The 27,316-nt window shown below is 42.5% G+C and overlaps 1 protein-coding gene across 12 annotated transcripts in view; it reads left to right on the plus strand.

The window, feature by feature from the left end:
• The window catches only part of SH3KBP1 (SH3 domain containing kinase binding protein 1), a 350,398-nt gene that overhangs the window by 247,358 nt on the left and 75,724 nt on the right, over window positions 1–27,316 (plus strand). For all 12 annotated transcript variants that reach the window (XM_081566026.1, XM_081566027.1, XM_081566033.1 and 9 more), the window contains 2 exons: window positions 1,023–1,098; window positions 15,626–15,720. In XM_081566026.1, the coding sequence (XP_081422152.1) occupies window positions 1,023–1,098; window positions 15,626–15,720 (171 nt within the window). The remainder of the gene's footprint in view (window positions 1–1,022; window positions 1,099–15,625; window positions 15,721–27,316) is intronic.

The raw sequence follows: 27,316 nt of genomic DNA on the forward strand, positions 1-27,316 counted from the left end.
TGGTTCTGACAGCTGTTTCCCTGTATCAGGTGCCGTTTTCCTTGGACGTTAATCCCCGGCACACATATGTGATGGCGGAGGAGTGGAGTAGCGCCAGACCTCACCTTTGGAACTCATCTTGTTTTTCTTCTTTGTGGCTTTGAGTCGCTGAGTTGCCTGTGTTTGGGGGACTATCTTTGCTCAGAGACAATATCCAGTCTTCCCTGTGGGTGGTCCATAAATAACCAATGACAATAGAATTAGCCATGCATGAAGAGAAGAAAATGAACTCAAGACAAACTCATGTATTTTTTTAAAAAAATTACTAAGTAGATGTCTTGGGTCTGTGGCATTGGCCTTACTCAAAACCCTGGAGAGTTTAAAAGCTGGTGAGGAGGAAGGGAGTTGTTGGCCCTGCTTGTTCCACCTTCAGGGCAGACAGACCAGGGCAGACAGACCTACCTTGGAGGACACAAGCGTCTTCCTCTCACCGCAGGTTGGCTTGTAGATGACTAGAAGGAGACGCCACAAGGCACGTTTGTTGTGGACTGTGGCTTCTGCCTGTCCTTTCACCTGTCCATCATCAGTCTGTTCTTCTGTCCCTCTATCCCTCCATTCCTTCCTTTTTTCTGTCCTTTTGTGCTCTCCCTCTTCCTGCTTTTCTTCCACACTGGAAACACTTTTAAGCACCTGCTCTGGGCTATAGATTGAGCCAACTTCTCATAAAATGAGGGGAAATGTACCTGTTTTCTCTGCTGAAAGTAATCAACCTTTTAATAAGAGCCAAGGAAGAATGGCAATAAGAGATATGGCTTGCCTACAAGGATAAAGCCCTTTTGAGCTGGTTTTCCCACTTACTTGTCCCTGAGGTCCAGACCTAATTGAAGACTGGCAGCCATTACGTAGAACAGTACCAAAACGTAAGTGTGCGGTTTTGGGGATGAGTTGTGAGCTTTTCGTCATCATGATCTTGATGTTTTTATTCCTTTGTTTAATGCAGAGAATCATCTTGATAAGTAAAAATCATCTTTTCCCCCCCTCAGACTATTGGCAAGAAGTTACCTCCAACAGCAGCAACTCCAGACTCATCAAAACCAGAAATGGACAGCAGGACAAAGAGTGAGTTTTCCTTGTTTATCTGTTTTATGTTTGAAAGCAGTGAATGGTTTTATGATCATTGAGCTACTTTTGAAAAATTCTTATATAATCTTAATGGCTTTTTTAGTAGCACATTAGGGGGAAAAAAAAATGCACCCAGATAGGTTTCATTTTATTCTACCAGTAGGGTGGGCACAAGTTCGATTCAGAACTCCTCGATGGAAGAAGATGCTTTCCTGCCATTTGTTTCTCACCTGCATGCAGAGCCAGGGCTTATCCATGTATACCTGGATCCATCTGCATAGTTGAGGAGTCAGGAAGATTTTAGAGAATGGCAATTCAAACAGTGTTGAGATTCATAGGCCTTCAAGTCAGAGAGGCTTTATCTTTTAAGTCTAACCACTCAACAGACACTCCCAAATCTTGACTTTTCAGCACAGCTCTGCTTGTATTCCTGTAGTTACAAGTGTCTGTCTTCTGTCGAGCCAGATATGCTCTTCCTGTCATTTTTACCCATCAGTTCTAGTCTCTGGGTCTATATTGATTTTAGCCCATTTTTCTCCTAACAGTCTTTTAAATATTTGAGGATAATTGCCCCTGCAACCTTCCCAGCGGTCAGTGCTCCCCATCCTAGAGTTGCCAGATAAAATACATGGACGCCCAGTTATATTTGAATTTCAGATAAACAGTGAACAATTTTTTGTCTTTAGTATGTCCCATGCAATATTGGTTATTTATATGAAATTCAAATGTAACTGGGCATCCTTTGTATTTGCTAAGTCTGGCAGTCCTCCAATTCCTTTAGTCATTCTTCCAATAACTGGAACGTTCTGAACGTGCTCTAGTCAGAAATAAACACTGCAGTTCCTTCTAGGGATTTCACTTATTTTTTTTTCCAGCTTCAGATTTCCTTATGAGGATAATGTGGACAGACTACTAATCTAGTTTGGAAATCCAAAGATTAAGAGAAGCTCTATCATACATATGTGATTATGATTAATATAAGAGGAAACAGAAATGTATTCTTTTAGTTGTGGAAAATATACCAGGAACTCCTTTTTCAGTGCAAAACAGGTAGTTTTGAGAGCAGGTAAATGTTACTGCCTTAGACATAAAAAATGAATTTATGGGACTGCCAAGCCCCAAATGTTGTTTTAGATAAATACATTCATGGGTGTTATAGATGCAGCTGTCTTAACGGTTAAGGTTCAGATGAGGTCGACATGCCTTCAAGGTGTTAATGATACAATCAGACTCTGTTTAAGAGGCAGGAAGCTCACTAGACTAATGCTCTAATCCAGCAGCTCCCCAACTTGAGTGTGCCCCAGAATCACCCAGAGAGTTGGGCCACACCTCCAGAATTTCTGAGGCAGCAGGTCTGGGGTGGGGACTGAAATTGTGCTTTTCCAACAAATTCCCAGGTGCTGGAATGCTAATAATGCTAAACCTCCATTTAAACACGAAAACCTTCAAGATTCCCGAAGAGCATCCTCAAACCTTTTCTTTACACGAATTCAAAGTTAAACAGTTTCCATAATGTTTTCTCCTGTTGGACGGTAGCCCATCCTTCCTTCCATTCAACTGTTCATTCTGTAGTTCTGGCCATTAACAAGTTTATCAAGTGATCCAGGTTAGCAGGCAAGTTGACTGGAATGGCTGGAGTGGAGGATGGGCAGGAAGAGGGGAAGACACGTCAAACCTCAAAGGTAATTGGAATGGGGTCCCCGGGACAGGCTGTCCTCATGGCAGGTGACAACCAGTGGCCTTCACCAACCTCAGTCATGTTTGCAGAAATAAGAATCTGAGAAACAGAATTTTTTTTAATGGAAAAGAGTTTCAACAGAAGTGAAAGAAAAATGCCCTATAGATTGTTCCTCTCTCTGCAGAGTAAATAGAAGCTAGGGTGACTTGTGAGTTGGTTTGGGGGAGGCTAAGCTGGGGTAATCTGAGTGTCGCTTGTAAGATTGTGACACAAAATAGGACAATCTGCAGGACATGCTTAAATGACTCATCCTCAGGCCTCAAGAACTCACATTAGAATAAGAGCATATCCTTGATAGATCTTGTTGTCCTCTGTAATGTCTGCAGGCAGGAGACTCAAGTCTTTTTTGTCAGGGTTAGGTGGTGGGTGTGGAAGGGGTTTTAGAGAAGTACTGACCAATAGAAATACTATGTGAGCCATATACAAGATTTTACATTTTCTGGTAGCCACATTAAAAAATAAAAATAATAAAAAAAAGAAACAGGTTAAAAAAAGAATTCGGTGAACTCAATTTAAATATATTTTATTTAGCTCAATATATCCCATTATCCTTTCAATATGTGTAACCCATAAACAATTAGGAGGTATTTTAATTCTCTTTTCATCTGAGTCTTCAGAATCCATACATCTTCCATGTATGCCACATCTCATCTTGGCTTAGCCACATGTTGATGATCAAAAGCCATACATGCCCAGGGACCACCATATCAGACAGCATAGTTTGAAAGTGATTCTGGGATCTAAGATGGGCTTCCTGGGCCTGGATTTTAACACAGTTCAGAATGCTCAGCTCCCTTGAGCATATGGGAGAATCCTGACTCGAGCCCACGCCTCTTTCAGTCCTACAAGTATCAATTAACGACGTCTATCACTAGATGCATCAGAGTGGGGCTGAGTTGTTAATAACGAGTGGTTTACAGGCTGGCGGGGGGGTGTTCTGCTGAGAGTCAGGAAGCACAGGTTCTGGGACTAGCTCTCTTCTTAGCTAGCTGTGTGACCTTGGGCAAATAATTTTGTTTCTCTGGCCTTGCTCTTCATTGTCTGCGTTGTCTCTGAAGTCAGAGGGTTGTACTCGAGAGAAGCCTTCAGGTCTCTCCCAGCATCTTCACTATCTGATTCAGTTCTAAAAGCTTTATAACTCAGTGAAAGCTTTCTGCATTCCGAGAATTGAACAGCCCTTGGGAGAGACAAAAGAAAGATGCAAACAATTGAGTCGGAATATGAGAGGATGTCATTTGGCACAGATGCCATAGAGATAAGTCTGTGTGTAAGTGGTTGGGAAGAATGATCACTGTCAGTGATGCCTGGAGAGGTGTTTATTGACAGCCATGTTTTGATGGAGCCGGAGCAAGGATTGCTGCAGTTTAATCTCACCCCTCACACACTTTCTGGCTTCCATTGTAAAGAGCAAATTCTGGGGTAATGGTTCTCCCGTGGTTTCCATGAGGGCCCCTAGTCCACCAGGTAGCCCCCTCCATTTGGAACCTTTTGCTGCTTCTGGATTTTCATGTAGTACCCACGTTCAAGCTGACAAAGGTCAGCTCCAAAGGCTGACCCACTTTTGGAAATGACCCTGAGCTTGGAGAAGAACACAGCCTCCTTCCTTCCGGTTGGAAGTCACACCTGTAACAACTTGCCCAGCAGTACAGAGGAGAGACATACCTTCCCACACAGCTGTCTCCTTAGCACGTTCAGATACTGGGTTGGCCAAAAAGTTTGTTCAGGGGATTTCCCCCATGGTCCAGTGGCGAAGACACCGAGCTCCCAGTGCAGGGGGCCGGGGTTCAGTCCCTGGTTAGGGAACTAGATCCCACGTGCCACAACTAAGAGTTCATGTGCCACAACCTAAGACTGGGTGCAGCCGAATAAATAAATAAATATTTTTGAAAAGGTTTCTTTGAGTTTTTTGGTAACATCTTACCGAAGAACCCAAGCGGCCTTTTTTGCCAACCCAATACAAGCTCACGTCACAAGTAAGCATTATGATGATTCAAAAAATATTCAGTGTAGATTGGTATCTTCTGAGAGAAAGTGAAACTCAGCTGATCAGGATTTATTTAAACAACTAACATCATCTCCCCTCCCCCAATAAAGCTTTTATGATATTGAAATTCATCAGAAACGCATGCTGTGGAACAGATTGCCATAATTTTCATAACAAGAGAAAAGCTGTCTAAATATTCATAAATGTAGTGCCCTGAGGTGCCTCCAGCTCACCACATCTGGAGCTCCCCTCTTTCTGACTACAATTGATACAGATTTGTGGCCTCTGTGGGATAGAAAAATAGCCTGAAGAAAGAGTTCTTTAGCATCTTCCTGAACAAACAGTTCAGTCTTAGAGATTCAGAGGGCCAGTTGAGCAGGTAGGTTAGAGAAAAAATAGTCCTTGACAGAATGTGTACAAAGGCAGGTCAGGCTTCTAAATAAACGATGCCTGGGGAGCAAAGGCTAAACTTTTCCTGCCTAACCTCCCCTCACATTATCACTGGACACTTGTACCACCTTTCTGATCACTTTGTCCCTTGACTTGCTTCTTAGGCATTGTCCCCTGTGACAGTGACACGTAGTGCCTTGTGGCTATCATTGATCCCTCATGGTGGGGGCAGTGTCTTCTGCCCACCACCGCCACCATCCAGTCCAGGAAAGTGCCATGGACTCAGTGGACACTGGCAACAATGGTGGTGGAGCAGATGGAGAATTAGAAATGATTTCAATTTATCAGGCTCTGTACCTAACAGAGTCTTGTCAAAGCAGTGTAGTAGCCACAAGTCTCCTTCCCCAAGTTCACAGTTGTTGGGAGGGAAAGAACACATTTGTTGACCCTTGAGCTTATTTCAGATTCCTAGGGGGTCAGAAGTGGTTGCTCTGTGGGACTTGACAGATCCTTGTTCTTTGTAGCCTCTGCCAACGCCCAGCCAGCCCTAGAGCTCCTGGTTTAGGCAAGTTTGACAAGGTCAGGTTTCTGGGCTCATTGCAACACAGGTACTGCCCAGGAACCCCTGTGGAGCATTGCACCAAACAAAAATGAGCAGTTATCGATTTGGAGGAGAGGCGGAAATGAGTGAAATTTAGATGAAGCAGCAGAGTTTTGATACATTCCAAACAAAACAGGGCTGTGTGAGTTGGGGCCACATCACAGCTGGTCTGTGAGCTGAACCCAGGTCCTGTGTCTTTGGGAACCACTGATCCATGAGCAGGGCTGTGTCCAGTACCCCTTACAGGAGGCCCTGCGCTGGTGTGGGGATTCCAGGCTTCTTTTCTATGTCACAGTGACTTGTTTCCTTCAACCAAGGGTGGAACAAGTCATTATTACTAATACGATACATAAAAGCAAAGTTTCTGATCGCCTGTGGTCTTAGAGGACAAACTTTCTCAGGAAGTAAGAAAGCAGTAGTCACTCTCTCAGAGAAGGGGCTTCTTGGACTCTTTGCAGCTGTAGTGTGTGTGCTTGGGAGGAATACTATTTCCAGTTCATGTTGCAGCTGGCTGTATCTGCATTTGTATCCGCATTTGCAGATTTTTACTTTCTCAGTCTGAGCTAATTTTCACTTTCTCGCTACATGTTTGATTAGGAGAAAAAAGGGTCACCTCCCCTTAGGTTGGGATTTTTCCCAGCCTTCTTGTTGTTATTGATTCACTAAACTGTTTCCAGCTCTTTGTGATCCCACGGACTGTAGCACGCCAGGCTCCCCTGTCCTTCACTAGCTCCTGGAGTTTGGTCAGATTCACGTCCATTGAGTCAGTGATGCTATCTAACCATCTCACCCTCTGCCACCCTCTTCTCCTTTTGCCTTCTCCCAGCCTTACCTGTGAACTCTTTTCATCTCTTTTGCCAGGATAGGTGTTTTTGCTCATTTATCTTCTTCAAAGCTTGCTCACCCTTGGGCATGGAAATTTGGGCACATTTGATATGAAATGTGTGTCCTACCCAGCCCTTTAGCTTCTCCCACACCTGATGTGTCCTAAAGCCCTCAGGCTCAGTGTCTCAGGGGTCATTGCTCACCCTAGGAAAGCACCTTTCATCAAATGCTCCCAACACAGATTCAGAGTGGGGGGTCTTTCTGCAAGGGTGCCCAGCCTACCCACGCTGCAGACGACCTGGATTTCAAATGCAGTCCTCTTAGAAGACAAAGTGAGCTCTCGCTTTGCTGTCCTGGTGAATTTCCTTCCTCCCAAAGACTCAGAGTTTCTCCTCACCTGAGCAGGAGAAGGTGTCATTGAGAGGAACCGTTGTCTGTTCCATATTATAGAACAGAAAGGCTTCCTTTGCCTGTCACATTTTGATTTTTGTTTTTTTTCTTTTTAAAGTAAGGAAGTACGGGAGTTCCCTGGTGGTCCAGTGGCTAAGACTCCACAGTCTGAATGCAGGGGGCCCAGGTTCAATCCCTGGTCAGGGAATTAGATCCCACATGCTGCAACTAAGACAGCCTAAATAAATAAATATTTAAAAAAAATAAATAAAGTAAGGGAGTAAAAAGTGGCATAGTTGATATTTGCAAGCAAGACCAGAGGGGTCAACTTTTTCATGACAGAAAGCATTGGCCCAGAGTTGACAGTGTAGTGGCGAAGACGTTGTATTTCGTTTCCCCAAGTTTAGATATAGACCAGGTTTTCTCCACTTGGGCCCTGTGAACATTTAGACCACGTCAGACTTTGCTGGGGGCTGTCCTGTGTCCATTGTACGGTATTTAGCAGCTTCCCAGCCCCTATGGACTAGATGTCAGTTACCACCTCCTCCCCCCACACTGTGACAACCATGAACATCTAGAGGCTTTGTTGGTGTCTCATGGGAAGCCAAGTCAACCCAGTTGCAAACCGCTGGTGTGGACTATCTTATGCCCCAGTAGGGCACCGCTGTATCGTCTGCCGCCAGGCACATGCTGGACACTCAGTATTTTTTGAATAAATGTATTCATCCCACCCCTCCCATGAGCGTTAAAGAGGATAAGTGAAATAAGACTAGTTATCTGTTTCTTGTCATCAAGAATGGTTGGGAAACACCCCGCCCCACTCCAGTCACAGGCCTGGAACATGTCCAGGCAGGGCCAGTGCCATTTCCCTCTTCCAGGAAGGGACCCCAAGTTTCTGCTTTAGGAAGTGATTTCCCCATTTCCAAGTCTCTAAGGCTTTAATCCAAACACATCACTCTGAGAGCTCCCTGTCCAGAGCTCTGCATATGTGCTTTATTTCCTCTCCTTAACGATAAACTCCTTGAGAATCAGATCACTAGTCTTATTTCCGTTTTCCCCAGAACACGATAGAAGTCAAACCCTTATTGCAATTCCAAAGTACAAACACTCCTGAAAACTAGAAGGCTGTATCACTCCCTGGGTGATAAAACTTGTTCTGGGCTAATGTGAATGTGGGTATGTGCTAAGTCACTTCAGTAGTGCCCAACTCTGCGACCCCCCGGACTATATAGCCTGCCAGGCTCCTCTGTCCATGGGGATTCTCCAAGCAAGAATACTGGAGTGGGTTGCCGTGCTCCCCTCCAGGGGATCTTCCAAACCCAGGGATCGAACCCCTGTCTCCTGAGTCTCCTGCATTGGCAGTCCAGTTCTTTGCCACTAGCACCACCTGGTCTTCATTTATCCCATTTGGGGTGACGAATCATCCATTTGCTGAAAATTTTTAATGTATCTGATGCTTGGGTATAGCCCAGAGCCCAGCTGGGGATGTTGCATATTATACGGTATGTGCAATGTATTTCCTTTCTAAAATCTGAAAAATTCTGTCCCCAGGGCTTCTGAATAAGGGATTATGAACCAGTAGTGTCTCAGATAATATTTGTCCGTTTAATGAAAGAGTTTTCAGTTTTTGATGTTGGCAAAAGTAGACACCACTGAGCTTGATAGTTTTGTTCTGGTGTCCTCAGAAGAAAAGAAAATCTCTGGTTCTCGGCACGACGTGATACTTTCCATCTCTGCTGAAAGTTCTGGAAGGCTTCCGACCAGACTTTGTGACACATGGAGTTTTGATCTTCATGTCCTAAGTTGAGCTCAAAGAATTGTCCTAAATTTAATGTTACTTTGTTGGTGTGTGTATATGTTTTCTTTGCTGATACGTTTATTCTGTTTCTCCTGCCTTTTTTTTTAAGGTGAGGGTATTTTCTTAAGTTTGTTTGCTTTTTGTACAAATAGATTATAAAGGCAGTTGAAGGGTGTCATCGGGTGTGGTCATGTAAATTAAATTCCTTGAACAATCTGTTTTTAATCTCGTGTAAATTTCTAGAAATTTAGAGATTGACATAATGGGTTTTTTTTTAAGGGAGTGTGAATTATGACTGGACTTCTTGGTGTTTCTTGAAATTGGAATGCCAGTCATCACTTATAAGGGGCTCTTGATTGAGAACTGGGCAATTTTTGTTTCAGGGTCCTTGTCCCTTCTGATACTGTATACCAGATATTATATAACACATTTTCTCTGCACCTTTGAATGTATCTGTGTTTTTTTTTCCTTTTTCTAGAAAGAGTCATTGCTTTTTATCAGATTCTTAAAGGACTCTGAGACAAAAAATGCTTAAAAACTGACTTAAGGTTTCAGTCTTATGCTAATTTATTAATATTTTTAAATCTTTCTAAAGAAAAAATAGAGACACAATCATCTTAATCACTGGATAAATCGTGTCTTTATTTCTTGATGTGAGTGTGTGTATTCATTCCTATTTGATCTTGGACTAATTAAATCCATCTAATTGATGAATAGATGGAAAATGCCTGCTTCCAAAAATTAATTTCAGTCCTTTACTCTCCAGCTCTGTCTGCTACTCATTTAAAATTTGTAATCTTCCCACGTTCAAAAGGGATTTGGAATTATACCCTTCTTTCAAGACCTATCAAATGCCTGCTCTTTTGTGAACTCTCTCCTGAATATGATCTTGCCTTTCTCTGAAACACTGTGACAATATTCTGTCATAGTGAGTTGATGCTTATTCATGTATTGGGTTGGACTTCTGCGCGAGGGTGGTTGGACTGACCTGTATATCACAGGCCCAAGAACTAATAGTAACTTTTTCATGTTGTTGTTTAGTTGCTAAGTGGTGTCAAACTCTTTTGTGACTCCATGGACTGTAGCCCATCAGGCTCCTCTGTCCATGGGATTCTCCAGGCGAGAATACTTGAGTGGATTGCCATTTTCTTCCCCAGGAGATCTTCCCGATGCCAGGAGCAGATCAAACCTGCATCTCTTGTGTCTCCTGTATTGTCAGGCAGATTCTTTACCACTGAGCCACCAGGGAAGCCCATCTTTTACATGGTGGTGACTCAGTAAATATTTGAATTAAAGTAGGAAACATTTTCTTTCCACAGACTAGAAAATTAAAATCATAGTCTCAGTTAATATATTATTTTGCATTTGAATTTACTTTTGAAAATCTTAAAACCATTGATACATCCAAACCAACCTAGTGTTCTTATTTCCCAATACTGCTGAGTTAGGGCCCAAATGCCTCAGAAGTAAAAAAAAAAAAATTCTTATTTTCAAATATATCATAATAACTTAAAATGTGAGGTAAATAGTTGGCATGTTTGGTCAGGAGTGTTGTGAGTTACGGTGCTCATGACCAGAGCCCTGAACGGTCAGAGGTGACTGGGACTTATGTATAGCCCAGTGTGTTCCTTGATGCCTCCATTATTTCACTGAGATATTTCTGAGGATCTGGGGAGAAGATGGACCAGCCTCACTCTCTAATTTAACCAGACAGCTCTGTTTTTATTTGTTTTATATCAGAGTTCTAGAATAAGTTTAAATTGGCTCTAAGAGTCCTGCTAAAGTTATCCAAACCCTCCTCTTGGTGCTCTTGGGCCAGCCTCTCTTTCACACCTGAGGATGTGAGGTCCAGAGCAACAGCGTGATTGCCTCAAGTTGTGTGCTTGGGAAGGACTGGTTGGGGCCAAACGCAGGCTTGACCATCTTGACTTCTAGCCCAGAATCCTCTCTTCCTGCTTTCCTATCCCATTCAGTTCAGTTCAGTCTCGCACTCATGTCCGACTCTTTGCGACCCCATGAACCACAACACGCCAGGCCTCCCTGTCCATCACCAACTCCCTGAGTCCACCCAAACCCATGTCCATCGAGTCGGTGATGCCATCCAGCCATCTTATCCTCTGTTGTCCCCTTCTCCTGCCCCTAGTCTTTCCCAGCATCAGGGTCTTTTCCAATGAGTCAGCTCTTCGCATCAGGTGGCCATAGTATTGGAGTTTCAGCTTCAACATCAGTCCTTCCAATGAACACCCAGGACTGATCTCCTTTAGGATGGACTGGTTGGATCTCCTTGCAGTCCAAGGGACTCTCAAGAGTCTTCTCCAGCACCACAGTTCAAAAGCATCAATTCTTCGGTGCTCAGCTTTCTTGATAGTCCAACTCTCACATCCATACATGACCACTGGAAAAACCATAGCCTTGACTAGACGGACTTTTGCTGGCAAAGTAATGTCTCTGCTTTTTAATATGCTGTCTAGGTTGGTCATAACTTTCCTTCCAAGGAGTAAGCGTCTTTTAATTTCATGGCTGCATTCACCATCTGCAGTGATTTTGGAGCCCAAGAAAATAAAGTCTGACACTGTTTCCATTGTTTCCCCATCTATTTGCCATGAAGTGATGGGACCGGATGTCATGATCTTAGTTTTCTGAATGCTGAGTTTTAAGCCAACTTTTTCACTCTCCTCTTTCACTTTCATCAAGAGGCTCTTTAGTTCTTCTTCGCTTTCTGCCATAAGGGTGGTGTCATCTGCATATCTGAGGTTATTGATATTTCTCCCAGCAATTCTATCCCATAGTCCTCTACTTTATAGGTGTTGCTAGAGAATCATCAAGAAACACTGAGTGGGAGCTATGTCAGGTTCTGGAGATACAAAGATGGCTGAGGTATTGTGTGGGAACTGGCTTTACAGAGAGAGGTCGCTGACGGAAGCCACTGGCGCTATTACCTCCTTCTTTTATCTAAAATTGGTGCTTTCTAGATCATTTTGCGTCTAAGGTTTCACATATAAAACAGCATAACTACATGGTGAAAGTGTTCTAAAACTGCATTGCAGTGATGGCCACCCAACTCTATAAATTTATTAAAACTCTTCAAACTGTACAACTTACATGTGTGAATTTTATGGTATATAAATCATACATCATTAAAGCTGTTTTTTGAAAAATGACAGAGGAACACCTACCCTCCTTTAGCTCATAAGGAAACTGACCATAAAACGAAATGGCCTCATGAAACATTTTAAAGGCATATTAGTACTTTCTTATAAAAATGTTTTCTCACTTCTGTTGGTCATAAGTCAATTTCATAGTCATTTACTGACCTATTATGAGGCCAGGTCTTAAGGTAGCAAGGGAAGAGTTGGTGGGGGAGAGTGGGAGAAGGAATGAGAAAGATACATAGGAAGAAGGTTTGGGTGGGGGAGGCAGATTATAGTGAAGTGTTTCAGAAGAGGTTACTGAAAGTGTCCTCTTTCTTCTGCTGAGTTCCTTCATGTTAGGGAGCCTTCTGCTTTGAGTGATAAATACCTACCTCACCACAAAGTAATGATAAGCAATGAAGTTTTATTAAGTCAGATAACAAGAAATCCAAAGACAGGTCCCCTGAAGTTGAATAATTTGACAGACATCTCAACAGTGTCAGGGCTCAAGGTCACTTCCTCTGATTTTCTTGGCTTTCCTTTCATGGTTGAAATGTGACTGTGGCAGGACAAAACTCTGTACTGTCTTCCAACAAGGGTGAAGCGGTGTTAAATGCAAAAAGGCTGGGGTAACTATTTTTCTCATGTATCTCTTTTTAAAAATCTGGGAACAAAATCTAACAGCCTCCCCCACCCCAAGACATTACTTCTCACATCTCATTGGCTAGAAGTGGATCACATGCACACTCCTCAACCAATCACCCACAAAGGGGAGTGAAATAAATATTATTTGCCTAAAGAGACCTAAATTGATATTTTCCCAAAGAAGATACACAGATGACCAACAGACATATGAAAAGATGCTCAATGTGACTAATTATTAGAGAAATGCAAATCAAAACTATAATGTGGCACCACCTCACACCAATCAGAACGGCCATCATTAAAAAGTCTACAAACAGGGCTGGAGAAGATGTGGAGAAAGGGGGGGACCCTTCTACACTCTTGGTGGGAATGCAAATTGGTACAGCCACTATGGAAGACAGTATGGAAGTTCCTTAAAAAACTAACAGTAGAGCTACCATATGATCCAGTAATGTCACTCCTGGGCATATATCCAAAGAAAATCATAATTCAGAAAGATACATGTACCCCAATGTTCACTGCAGCCCTGTTGACGGTAGCCAGGGCATAGAAGCAACCTACACGTCCGTCACCAGAGGAATGGATAAAGAAGATGTGGTAAAAAATATACAATGGAATATTACTCAGGCATAGAAAGAGTGAAATAATGCCATTTGCAGCAACATGGATGGATCTAGAGATTATTATATTAAGTAAATGAAACAAAAACAAATATCATATGATATCACTTATATTTGGAATCTAAAGAAATGATATGAATGAACTTATTGATAAAGCAGAAGTGGACTCACAGACAGAGAAAATAAACTTACAAATACCAAATGGGATAGTGGGAAGTGGAGAAAGATAAATTAGGAGTTTGGTATTAACATATACACTACTATATATAAAATAAACAACAAAGACCTACTGTTATAGCACAGGAAACATATTCAATGTCTTGTAATAAATTATGTGGGGAAAGAATCTGAAAAAGAATACTATATGTGTGTGTGCGTAACTGAATCACTTTGCTGTCCACCTGAAACAAACACAGCATTATAAATTAACTATATTCCACTGTAAAATGGTTATAAAAGTATTATTTGCCTAGACATACTTTACTCATCCCCAGGGCTGTGGGAGGGTTCCTTATTCCTGAAAATAATGCCTGAGCAAATTAGGATTCTATGAACTGGGAAGGGGATGAGGAATAGTGACCGGGAAGTTAACCAACAATGTCTACCACACTTAATTGACTATTTTTGGTGGGTGGAAAGGAATAGAAACATGACTTTTTCCTCTTCTTTGTTGGTCACAGATGTCTTATCTTCTGTGTAAAACGTTTCCATGATTTTGATCCAACAAATTATTCTTAAAGCAAAGACTCTGCAGGGCAGTTCTCCAATAATACTGCATTTATTTCAGTGTTGCAAGTTTTGAGGTGGGGTAGTCATGTTTCACTAATACAGTCAATAAGGAAATTGGTAAGGAGCTGTCATTATCCCATTTAAAGATGCTTAACTTTTTCCCCTCCCCTTAGAACATTTGGGCCCATTCAGAATTTGGGAAGTTTGCTATAGCTAATTTAAGAGAGATGGAACCATGTGGGCTTAGGAATATTTGGGTGGATTGATAGTGATGGGATTTAGAACTAGTGCCTCTTAGGATGAGTTAAGGAGCAAAAGCCATCAACTTCCCAGAGTACCTAAGACAGAAGGGTTCCCACACTAGGGTAGGGGATATAACTGATATCTTCAAGTCATTGAATGGGAAGCAAAAACATGTGTCAACAAAGTTAGTCCCTCTCTTTCGCTCTCTCCCTTCCTCCCTTGTCCCCTCCCTGCTCTCTGTCGTATCCCAACCCTAGACCAGAGTGTGTCTGTATTATAGATGTTTTATTGCCTTAATTTTACATATCACTCTTTTTGATATGATATTAACCATAATTTTAAAAATCCCCACATTTTAGTGATGTAAATTGTACCAGGGATAATAGAATTGATACTTACTTATATACCTCTAGGCTGTAATCTGTAGGAACTGGCCTAATCCTTGGGAAATATCTAAGGCCATTCAAAGCCATTGGTGTTGTTGACTTCGATGCAGAATAATAAATACCCAGTAGGTGCTAATTCTCTCGAATTTTTCTTTCTACCTTCTGTCCTGAGTCTTTAAACCTCTTTTCAAAGTCTTAATTTTCCCAGTATTTACAAATATTTTCACTGTCTTCTGAACAGGTGCTTTTGTGGAAATAGTGAAGGTTTTAGTATCAGGTAGACTTTCCAAAGCATGTAATTCAGGGCACATTTGAATGGATTTTGACTGGCCTTAGTGTTTTCTCTCTGGGGTGAAAGCTGTTTCCTTACTGTCAAACAACCCCCTTTCTGAGTAGGCAGGTTCCCATAGAGGGACCTTGAAACATACTTGAAAAGTTCGCCCCCACCCCGCATGTGTGTGTAAAGAACACTTGGTCAGTATTTGTTGGCCATTTGTGACTAACACATGATCACATACAGCTATATCGACCTCTGTCTCTTAACAGACCACACTGGAGTCTTTTCCATTGTTTTGAGTACCATTTTATAACATATGCATATGCTTGATTTCTGATTTAGTGACGTGCAGAAGTCAGGGCAAAATTTAAGCTTTTAAGCTCTTTGTAGATTGTGTCTACGTATGCATCCACCTGAAGAAGGTATAAAATGGTGTATAAAATAAAGAGTCTATAAAAAGACACCCCTGTTTTCTGAGACCAAGGAAACCATTTTGCTTTTCTGTCTGAGAGAAGCAAAGCAGTCAGTGGCTTTCATGACATCACCTAATTTGTGAGGGAAAAGAATGAGAATAAAAAAATGCATGAACCAAAAATGAGCCATCTTGGGTGGTTTTCTGAGGGTGAACCTTGTTTCTTTATGCAGCAGTTATGTCCTGTCTGTTAAGTGTGCCTTTCTCTGCAGTTGATGTGATAGAGAACATCTCCTCCTGCGCCAGCTCATTAGATACAGCATTTTAAAGGTTGTGTTTTCTTTTCTTCTTACAGCCAAGGATTACTGCAAAGTTATATTTCCGTATGAGGCACAGAATGACGATGAATTGACAATCAAAGAAGGAGATATAGTCACTCTCATCAATAAGGTAAACAAAGGTTCCCTCCTGTCTTCTAAACTCTGAACTACTGTGAGGTGTTGAGTGGATAGTATGAGCTTTTATTTTAACCTTTGAAATGATTTTCATGATCCTAAATTCCCAAGGAAGAATCTTGTGTCTTTCCTCTCAGTCAGGCTAGGCCAAATGTATCCAAGTGAATGAATGAACTTGAAGCTCAGGTAGATTCCATTTGCCTTGCAGCCAGCTGCAGCTTTACGTGGCCCCATCCCAGAAAGGCTAACCTGGGAGACGGAGAGCGGCTTGCTTGCCTGGTGAGCCCACCCTCCACAGCAGCCGTGGCTATAAAGCTCTGTGTCGTGAGGGACCCAAGGAGGGGTTCTAGAAAGGCAAGGTTGTGCCTCACAGGCAGAAAAGGCTTAAAGAATGTTTACTGTCCAGATCAAAGACAGGTAGCATGCCTGAGAGAATCTTGCCCATCTTGCTCAGGCTGAGAAGATGGGACGATTTTATGATCACTGCATCTGTGTGAAGTGACACAGCTTAACAGGGCCTGCACCATGGACTTTATGCTTTCATGCAGTGGTACTCATCAAGAAGGTGGTTGAAAGATCTATTATTTAAGTAACTCCCAGAATATGTGGCCTTTTCTCTGAAATACAGCGTTCTTATCATGGTTGACTATGAGGAAAGCTGAGCTGTCTGTAGGATGCTTAAGGGCATGACTGGGGAATCATCACTGCTGCTTACACTTATGCGGGGCTAGAAAGCATGGGCAGGGTGGAGGGGGCAGAGAAAGGGGAGAGAGGGCAGGGGGGTTCAGGTGGGAAGCAGGCCCTGGGTCCCTCTGTCTCTGGCTATCACTGAAAGGGGAGGGACGTGGTGTTCCCTGCCCCCCATCCCCGCCCCCAAATGTGTCTATAGGTGATTGGTAGGATTTACCTTTATAACCTTCTAATCAAGGACAGTGACCTTTAAGGAATGGCTGTGGAGGCTGTGTGTTTGAAGAGCCCAAGCCCCAGATGCCAAGGAATGCAGGACCCCAGAGGTTAAGTAGCTTGCCCAAGGTCAGATTATTTAGGGAGACAGCTTGGCGCTCTCACCTTCTACATGGAAAGTGGCGTGCTGGGCAAGGCTCAGGCGCCTTTCTGGACCAGCAGAGTGTTCCTGCTTGCTGAGGGCCCCAGAACATCCATCTTCTCACCTCTAAAATCTTCTCCTGTAAACTTAATTTGGTTCACCTCTGTAGGTGTTGACCGTGGCCAGAGGAATCCAGAAGAGAGGAAACACTGCCCTTCTTGTTCCTTTCAGCCAAGGAGGCAGAGAGGTTCTCTTTGCAGCCCTTGCCCTCATCCTGTGGGCCTCCTCCAGGCTGCATTCCTGGGCACAGGGCATTGCCTATTTTAAATCAAACCCTGAACCAAAGACATGAAGCAGCTGTGAAGCAGGAGATAGATACTCTGATAATTGGCACAGAGACTTGGTTTTATTACCACAGGGGAAGGGGTGGAGCTGTTTCCCCCCACACCCCCAGACGATAAAGTGACCAGAGTTTTAAACAACTGCCATTCTTTGCAATGTGGAGGGTGGGGGTCACCTTCCTGTTTTTGTTTGGAGGGGGACACCCTCTTTTTAGTTGAAAACCAGATGTACAATAACGTTTACTAAGGTTTGGGGAAAAGACAAGACTGCCGCGGATGGTCTCTTGTCTGAACTCATCTATTTCTACCTCAACATCTTCTTGTATTCCATCCTTGTCATTTGATTCTATACGATGAGAACGCATTCATCCTGGTGATTTCATTCCTTCCTCCCAGACTGAAATCCTGCCTGATAAAAGAAAGTGGAGTTTTCTAAAGAGCTTCTTTAGTCAGAGTGGGACTCTCTCCTGGTCCCATCCACCCAATAGGGAGCAGGGAACCAGGTGGAGGTGGAAGGCTGCTCTCAACAGTGTCCTGAGGGTTGCGACTGCTTTCCCCAGTTCCCTAGCTGAATGTTAAGCAGCAGTTTGGACCTGTGAAGCAGCTTACAGATAATTATGACTACACTTGCAAAATGAGCACTTGGCGTCCTCCCTGTCCACTTGATCCTTGGACCTGGCTTCCACATGGAGGGTTGGTGCTACTCTCTAGTTGCGGTGCGCGGGTTTCTCATAGCGGTGGCTTCTCTTGTTGTGGAGCTCGGCTCTAGGGCATGTGGGCTTCAGTAATTGTGGCTCCTGGGTTCGATAGTTGCTGCTCCCCAGGCTTCAGAGCACAGGCTCAGTAGTTGTGTTGCTGGGCTTAGTTGTTGCAACAGCCCACACTCTGTGGAGTGTTTCACCCAAGGCCACACTTGCCCTTTGAGATGGCCCACACCCTGTCTGTGGAGTGTGTTTCTCTCTAAATAAATCCACTTCTTACCTAAAAAAAAAAAATTTGCCTGCAATGCAGGAGACGCAGGTTCGATCCCTGGGTTGGGAAGATCCTCTGGAGAAGGGAATGGTAACCCACTCCAGTATTCTTGCCTGGGAAATCCCATGGACAGAGGAACTGGTGGGCTATAGTTCTTGGGGTTGTAAAGAGTCAGACATGACTGAACCGACTGAGCATGCTCGCTGCAACTAGAGAAAGCCTGAGCAGCAACAAAGACCCAGCACAGCCAAAAATAAATAAATAAAATTATATTTAAAAAAAAAGAATTTTGCAACGGGTGAGATGTCAGCAAGAATCAGAAAGAAAATATGCCAAAAATACTTTGCCTGCTGAAGATGGGAAGGACGGAGTCTGAGTCTGTCAAGCCTGCTTTAAAAATCTTCCTCTTGCTCCAAGTTGAGGGATCACCCACAAGTTCATTTAGATGACTGTTTGCTTTTCATATTGCAGAGTGAATAGTTTCACCATGATTTGTTTAATCTACATTTTGATATGGTTCTTTATTACATTATGAGTTGAGTTGAAAGTTTGGAATTGCTGTTCTCTAAATGTTGATGGCTTTTGCTGTGGAGTTTCTCAATTTACCCCAAATGCCAGCCGCGGTCTCATTTTATAGTCAGTTAAGCTGATTTCTTTTTGCCCTGCTTTTCTGAGCTGTGGCAGGAGTCACAGGGCAAACATCACCCTCATTTTCAGTCCTAGGTTGTCAGTTCATAGAGCTTGCTAGAAAATGAGTCAGACACCGTTAGTGGGTGCCTATAAGCTCTCCTCAGTTCCTGAAATAATGTGCACCGGCCCGAACTATTTGTGTGTGTCCCTGGAAACCAGGATGAAATGTGGCAACTCCAGTGGTGTGTTTTTTTAGTTTATTTATAAAGAATTCTTGTGGATTTGGGAACATTTCCATGGGTGCAGAACACACCTGTGTTTAGCTTTTATTTCCAGTCACTCAAAAATAGCTCCTTCATCTGCGTTCCTGCCGCCCCCATCCCTGGCTTCCTGGCTTGTGCTCAGAGCATGATTGAAAGGGTTCAGAAGCCTCTGGGTCTGGTTTCCAACCCGAGAAGCTCCCTGGAGAAGGACTGAGAGCAGCTGGGGGGACAGGTGGGGCTCCGCTGTGAAGGATGTGTGTGCCCTGGCCGCTGCTGCCTGGGGCAGAACGAGCCCAGCTGTGGAGAGGGCCAATGTCCCTGCCCTTGGCCAACAGCCTCCTGGCCCCAGAACAGTGGTCCCCAGTCACCAGGGAGGAAGGGCTTCCCACGTGACTCCTCTGTTAACCAAGAACTTCGGGTATATCTTATCAAAAGGCTCCCCTGAGTGGCTGTGTCTTCGACCCGTTAAAGGCAAACAGACACACCCGTTTCTTCATGGTTATACAGCCTCTTCGACAATATCAAGGTAAATATGAAGAAAGGTACCATTATTGACTAAAGTCACAGTGTAGTATAGTTGGAGGGAAGGAGAGGCGGACAGCATTGATGTTCGGGGGAGAAAACTGATATATGCGCCTCTCAAGAAAGAAGGAAGCCAGAAGAGTAGCTACAGGTAGGAGCAGTTTAAGGTCATCACTGTGAAAAAATCCCAGCTAGGGATGTCGCCTGTTCTTAGGGGGTTCTCCTGTTCTTAGGGATTTCGCCTGTTCTTGGAGATGTTGCAAACCAGGAACCCCAAATGCCTGAGGTCACAGCAGTCCTGGGAGTTAGATGGCACCCTGAGTGTTCTGTCCTGGTGACAAAGGAGGAACAGAAGCCCAGAGCCCGGAAGCGACTTTCCCAAGAGACTCCTAGTCACCAGCAGCCACGCCAGGGCAGAGGCGTCTCCTGACCTTGACTGTGGGGGCTGACGGGACGGGACTGCTGTTTCCTGTGGGGCTGTGGGTGCTTGCAGTAGGTGGGGCTCAGTCACTCCCTGAGATGACTCTTGTCTACTTATTGAGTCACGTGTTGTTGCTGGGTATATCTAGGGCAAGTGCCTGTGGGATTTTCTTTCTAAATTAATGACATCATCATTATTTTATTAGGAAAACAATATTACGACACCATTCCCCCATCCATTTCTGACATTTTGGTATCCATGGCTGTGATCTCTTAGGGTCAGAATCATTCAGGACTTGCTGATTCCATTGTCACATCTGCAGAAATGGAATCATAGTGCAGAGAACACATTGAGCTCAGCACCGGGCTCGTGTTGCTTCATTTTGTGCCTAAAGCTCTCTTCTCCGACTTCTTTCTTCCACTTCTTCCCATGCCCAGCCCATTTTGCGTTTCTCTCTTCTTCTGGATCCTGGTTAGTTTTCTCCTTGCTGTCACCAAGAAAAAAGAGAGAAAGAGGAAGAGAGCAGGGAGGGCAAGGGGAAAGAGAGAACGAAAAGAAAATCACCCTGAGCTCCTTCCTAAGTCTTTCTGTTACGATATGTCCTTTGTTTATTTTGATGTTTATTTTCCCTTCCTGCCTTCCTCCCATTAATTCATTAGTTGAAACATTTATTCATGAGAAAAATGCGTCCAGACTCCCTTGCTCCTCTCCCCATGGGAAAGTGACTTTGGAAATCTCAGGAAAGGTTCTCAGCTTGGAAAAAGAAAGCTTATCAGCTATATAGATTGCTGGCCTTGACCCTTTCTCTCTCAACTGCTGAAGCTTTTAGCAGAGCTAAAGTGTAGGATTAAATGTGGTTTCAGGGGTGAGGAGTAAATTAGCAGGTGTCACCCTGAAAATGATGACACGCTGACAGACCCATTAGAAGGACGTGTTTTATGAGTGAATGAAGAAGTTAAGCATAGGTCTGGGATCATCTGGGTTTACACACATTTGAAAAATGTCAGTGTTCAGCGAATGAGTCATTTATGGCCTCGGATGTATTTCTCGCGGTATAGACTGTCTTGTTAGACTGCGTATGTCCTGACTGGGTACAGCAGTCACAATATATCTTTTCCTCAGACCATTGGAAAGCCCCAGGAATACAGTTTGCTGCTGTTTTGTCTTGCTAATTAAAGTAACCTGGACTCTAGACCGCCGGGAAGATTCCTGGCACCAGAAACACATTTGATCAAAACTCTTCTTCCTGAGCTTGTGTACCATCACAGAGACACAGTTTTAAATTAGATAAAGATGGTAAAAGTAGGACTTGCGTTTGCCAGTAGACAGTCAAAACAATGCCACCTGGAAATTTCGATGATTGCAAATTTCTCATCGACAGATGAGTTGGCAGTTGATGCCGATTCTCAGCTTTGCATGCTTCCTCAAATTATATAAAACTGAAAGGACCCTGTGTTTGTTCAGTCTAATTATCATCTCTCTCCTGAGTGCTGTGCTTAAGTGACAGGACATCAGTCACCCTTGCCCCAGCATCTTGGAATACTTTTTTCCTCCAACACACACATAAAAATCTGCAGGTGTCTTAAGGAATTAGAGAAAGTCTTTCTGTTTTCTGTTTCCACCCTTTCTATTTGTATTACTGTTGTAGGATTAAATGAAATGTTGTGACTGAAAGTGCTTTAGAAATAAAAAATTAAATTATAATTATTGTTGTGATAAGTTACGGTAGGAAGAAGAAAAGACAAATGCCCATTGACTGGGAGTTCTCTCTTGGTATATTGAACTCTCCTGCAATTAAGGGCTGTACTTTCCCTGAAATGCCCCTCTATTATTTAACTTTTCTTAGGATGAAACTGATTTATTATAGTTTTATAGCCTCTGTCTTCTTAAAGTATCTCAAAGCTCTTTACATTCACATTTGCATTTTATTAAAATATACTTTTCTGAGATAGAAAGTAGCATGGGATGCACTTTTAAGTTGTTGTGTTTCAGTCGCCCAGTCGTGTCCAACTCTTTGCGACCCCATGGACTGCAGCACTCCAGGCCTCCCTGTCCCTCGCCATCTCCCAAAGTTTGCCCAAGTTCATGTCCATTGCATTGGTGATGCCACTAGCCATCTCATTCTCTGAAGCTCTCTTCTACTTAAAAATTAAATAAGTAATATTTACTCTCAGAGAATAAATGAGAACAAAACAGATCAATAGGAACGCAAGTCAAAATCACCTGTGACCGCATCACCTTCAGATATCTCTCAATATTTGAGCCATGTTCTTCCAGACTTTACACACACACACACACACACACACACACACACACACACACAATTACGGTTCAAAATAAAAATAAGGTCATATCATATACACTCTTGTGTAACCTCATTTGTCGCCAACATATCATGCCTGTCTTTGGCAGCAAGGTTAAATGGTTCCTTAGCATCCCAATGTATGGCGGACCACAGTCCTCTTTTACATTTGCTTGTTTCTGGGTTTTCCCTATTCTGCACCATATGGCCTGTAGTCATCACCTTATTTGTAGATCCTCATGTGTGTAAGCATTTCTACCACTTTCTACTACTTGTGTAACCTTGGGCGGGCTGTTCAGTCTCTCTGTGCCTTGATTTTCACATCTGTGAAATGGAGATGATAACAGTAGCTACCTCTTGGTGTTGTGAAGATGAAATGAGTTAAAGGAGGCGAAGCACTTGAAATCTCTGGCTCATAGTAAGTTCTGGATAAATGTTAGCAGTTATTATTTCATGATGATAAATTGCTGTATTGCTGCCTCAGTGCCTTTTCTTTGGGCTGCTCTGGGTCTTCGTTGCAGTGCACAGGCTCTTCATTGCTGCCATGGTTTTTCTCTAGTTGCAGCGTGCAGGCTTCTCTTGTTGTGGAGCATAGGCTCTAGAGTGCTTGGGCTCAGTAGTTATGGGGCATAGAGTCTCTAGTTGTGGCGCTCAGGCTCTCGAGTTTTGGTCCCCAGGCATAGTTGCCCCACGGCTTGTGGGACCTTTGTTCCCCGACCAGGGATGAAACCCGCATCCCCTGCATTGGAAGGCAGATTCTTAACCACCAGGAAAAGTCCCGTCTCAGTGCCTTTTAAAGGCATTTAAGTGATGTTCTGAAAGGTTATCTCCCAGTTAGTCTCCCCCCAGGAGCCAATGAGAATGTTTCCCTATCCTTATCATCCCCTGGTGTTGTCATTCTTTGTCATCTCTGCTAATCTGGTAAGTGTTTGCATGTTTAAAAATGCTTACTCAAGTAGAAAATTTTGTCATTTTCCAATTGATTTTTATAAAAATACCATATTATTCATGACATTATCATGTCATCTTTCATATTGAAAATGTTTTTTCTTAGTTTATGACTCATAGAGATATTTAAGAAAATGTCATTAAAAATAAATACCTTTTAGACTTAAAATTTTCCCATTTTGTAGTTAACTACATGTTGCAGTAAAATTCATCCTTTTAAGAATAGTTTTACTTTAAGCTTTTATATTTTCGTCTTAGTTGGAAAGGGTAGCTGGCTATTAAATGTTTTCCTTCTCTGCACTCCTCGGGGCTTTCAGAGGTTCTATTTAAAGCTTCTGTCCTTACAGTATCTTTTTATAATATCATTCAGAGAACCCCTGAGATTATGCATGGATAAGGATTCTCATATCCTAGACCAGGGCTTGGCAAACTTTTTCTGTAAAGGACCGGAGAGTAAATATTTTAGATTTTATGGGCTATACAATATCTGTGTCAACTATACAAAAGCAGTCATAGGTGTTGATGAATGGGCATGGCTGAGTGCCAATAAAACTTTATTTATGGACATGTAAATTTGACTTTCCTGTAATTCTCATATACTTTGAAATACTATTCTTTTAATTTTTAAAAACCATTTGAAAATGTAAAAACTATTCTTAGCTTCAGAAGTGCACAAAAATAGGTAGCAGGCCACATTTGACCCATGGAAGGTAGTTTGCTAGCCCTTGAAATAGAATGTCTAGAAACAGATCCATAAAAATATAGTCAATTAAAAATATATATATATAGTCAATTAATTTTTTAACAAAGGTACAAAGAAAATTTAAGAAAGGAAGGATAATCTTTCCAAGAAATGGTGTTGGTACAATAGAACATCAATAGGGGAAAAAAAAAAAAAAAGAGCCCTAACCGAATCTAACACATTATGCAAAAATTAACTCAAAATGAAGCACAGATCTACATAGAAAACATAAGACATAAAAATGTTTTTTATGAAAACATAAGAGAAGAGACTTGTTAGGACACAAAAAGCATAATTCATGAAAGGAAAAAAACTGATGCATTGGAGTTTGGCAAAATTACAGACTTTTGGTCTGCAAAGGTACTGTTGAGAGAATGTTTCCTCCAAGGTCATCTGAGCCTCAGTGTTTAGTAAATAATTGCTTGATACATAAATTGCCTGAATTTCAAAGAGCTTGGTTTTGTTCTGAGTCTTCCTGGGAATATTCTTTGTAAGACAAGAGACCATGAAGCTCCCATAGCAGAGCTGTTTCATGTACCCCACCTCTGTACTCCTGTGCCCCTTCTCCTTCAAGTGGTAGACAAGTGTAGCTGTAGTCCACTGGTCAGGTCTGAACTTGGCTGAGTTGCCTGAGGACTGAGATTGGACCTGGGAATTATATTTTCCACTCACTGCACAGGCCTAGAAGCTAAATTTGCTGTGTATAGAGAAAAGACTCCAAACAAATTTTTATGCCAAGGAATAAGCTTTTCTAAAAGAAAGAAAATAAATGTACATTTGTCTTATTAAAAAAAGGGAGATGGAAGGTAAGAATTTACCATTAGCTGCTGCAGCTCGGTTGGGTATTCTTTTATTTATTTATTTATTTATTTAAATTAGTTTATCTATTTTTTAACTTTACAATATTGTATTTGTTTTGCCATACACTGACATGAACCCGCCATGGGTGTACATGTGTTCCCCATCCAGAACCCCCCTCCCACCTCCCTCCCCATCCCATCCCTCTGGGTCATCCTGGTGCACCAGCCCCGAGCGCGCTGTATCATGCATCGAACCTGGACTGGCGATTCATTTCACATATGATAATTTACATGCTTCAATGCCATTCTCCCATATCATCCCACCCTCGCCCTCTCCCATAGAGTCCATAATACTGTTCTATTTATCTGTGTCTCTTTTGATGTCTCGCATACAGGGTTATCTTGACTGATTAACTAAATACCATATATATGTGTTAGTATACTATATTAGTGTTTTTCTTTCTGGCTTACCTCACTCTGTATAATAGTATTCTTGACCTTCATAATGATCATGACTATACCCATCACTTCTTATTCCTTCCTGGTGCTTATTTGGAAAATGAAGATTCCTCCCCCCTCACCCTAACAGCCTTCTTTGTGTCTCTTCAAGGTGATGCGGGAGCTAAGAACATCTCTTAAAACATAATAAAATATGTTTTATAAATAAATGCCAGTGTCTTTGTAATGAAGCAAAATGATTTTTTATTATACCTACTATCCTTTTAATGGAAGAAAACCATGTATTTGTGTGCAGAATCAATATAGTTCTCTAAACATAAGTGAAAGTGAAATCTCCGCTGTAGGATGCACAGCCTTGAGAGGTAAATTATGCCATTAGCCATAAGCTTTGGATGAGCTGAAGGCGCCATTAGAAACAGCTTCTAAAATTTAACATCGAGTGGTCCTCTCAATGTAAATGACCTAACAAGTAGAAAATGAGAAGTTTCTATGAAAACATATTGTTATATAATTTCACATGCTTAATTATATTTAAATGGACAAAAAAATGCAAAAGTGGCACCTTGATGATCGTATGCTAGTTCACATGCCCTTATGTGTTATGTCTCTGATCGTTCTGAAAGCCAGAGTACAAGTAGCCAAGAAAGGCCTTATCTGCAAACATCTGCTTTTCACATGATTACTGATGTTTGAAGTAGAATTAAGAGGGTACAAAATCTTTCATTCTGCTAGGGGGAAAAAAAGGACAAAAATATAAGCATTTCTTAAGACTTAGGATTGTATAGGCTGCAAGTGAAATCAGTTGGCAATTCGTGTATATTTGTTGTGATTAACTATATAGCCACGTCCCACAGTTCCAGGAGATGCCCATTGTGAATGATGACCCTGGAGTTGGGCCAGTATGGTAGCATCTGTTGGGTGCTGTTCTCTGAAGGGCTCCATACAGAAGCATCTTTTTCTAAGAGGCAAACCATCTATGAGCCCAGAGGTGTTTGAGGCTTATGCTCTGGGCTGTCTCCCGTAAAAGTCTCCCGTAATTCCTGTCTGCCTGCCTCTCATAATGTCTGTGAAAACTCTCTTTTCTTTATGGGGACTGAGATTTGGTTTCAACTTTTCTCTTATTTCTTAGTGAAATCTAGACTCAAGTGTTACTTCTGTCATATTTCCTCACCCCTATACTCTGAGCGGGCTATAGGAGTGATCCTCTCAGTTCTCCTGCGTGGATGCAAAGGGCCTTCGGGGGTGGAACCCCACCCTCTCCCGAGTTGATGGCCTCCAACAATGTCAGGCCTCTAACAGCATGTCATCAAAATATTAGCATTTTATAGATGTGCTATTGGGTGTCACTAACTTACTGTATATATTTAGCTTTTCCATATAAAAATGGTTAACAGTGACTCGACTTTTCCTTAGGGAATATTCTACCTTCCTTGTTAGAGAAGAGTATATATGACGAGCAAAGGAAACTCCAGGATAATTAAAAACCCTTATATGTGTCTTCATTTCAGAAATTCTTTCCGTAGACTTCTTTTGGGAATTAGACCTTGAAATAGCTCAGACTTTTAAAGATAGAGTTTAAAGTTCTATTCTATCTAGAATAAAATGAATTCACTCTGATTAAAGAAACAACATTTTCAAGTGAGAATATAACTTCTGGTTGCAGCCATGATGGAGTAAAGGGTATATTACATTTACCCTTCTGCCACTTTGGGCTTCCCAGGTGGCGCTAGTGGTAAGGAACCCGCCCACCAATGCAGGAGACATAAGAGATGTGGGTTGGATCCCTGGGTCAGGAAGATCCCCTGGAGGAGGGCATGGCAATCTACTCCAGTATTCTTGCCTGGAGAATCCCATGGACAGAGGAACCTGGCGGTCTACAGTCCACAGGGACGCAAAGAGTCAGACATGGCTGAAGAGCCTTAGCATGCATGCCTGCCCACCACAGACAGCTTTAAACTTGGACAAAATACGTGAATCAGCTGTTTTGAGGCATCGGGCAGTGCACAGCACAAGGATGTGATCTTTCAGAGAAACGAAGCATAGAGTTCCAGGTAACCCCTGGCTTTTTGCCTGGGAAAAGAAAGAAAGATAGTGCTGAGTCTAAACTGTGGCTTCCCTGGTGGCTTAGCAGTAAAGAATCCACCTG

The sequence above is a fragment of the Giraffa tippelskirchi genome, chromosome X (assembly GCF_054371585.1).
Source record: "Giraffa tippelskirchi isolate mGirTip1 chromosome X, T2T-mGirTip1v1.2.pri, whole genome shotgun sequence".
In the NCBI taxonomy this organism is placed as follows: Eukaryota; Metazoa; Chordata; class Mammalia; order Artiodactyla; family Giraffidae; genus Giraffa; species Giraffa tippelskirchi.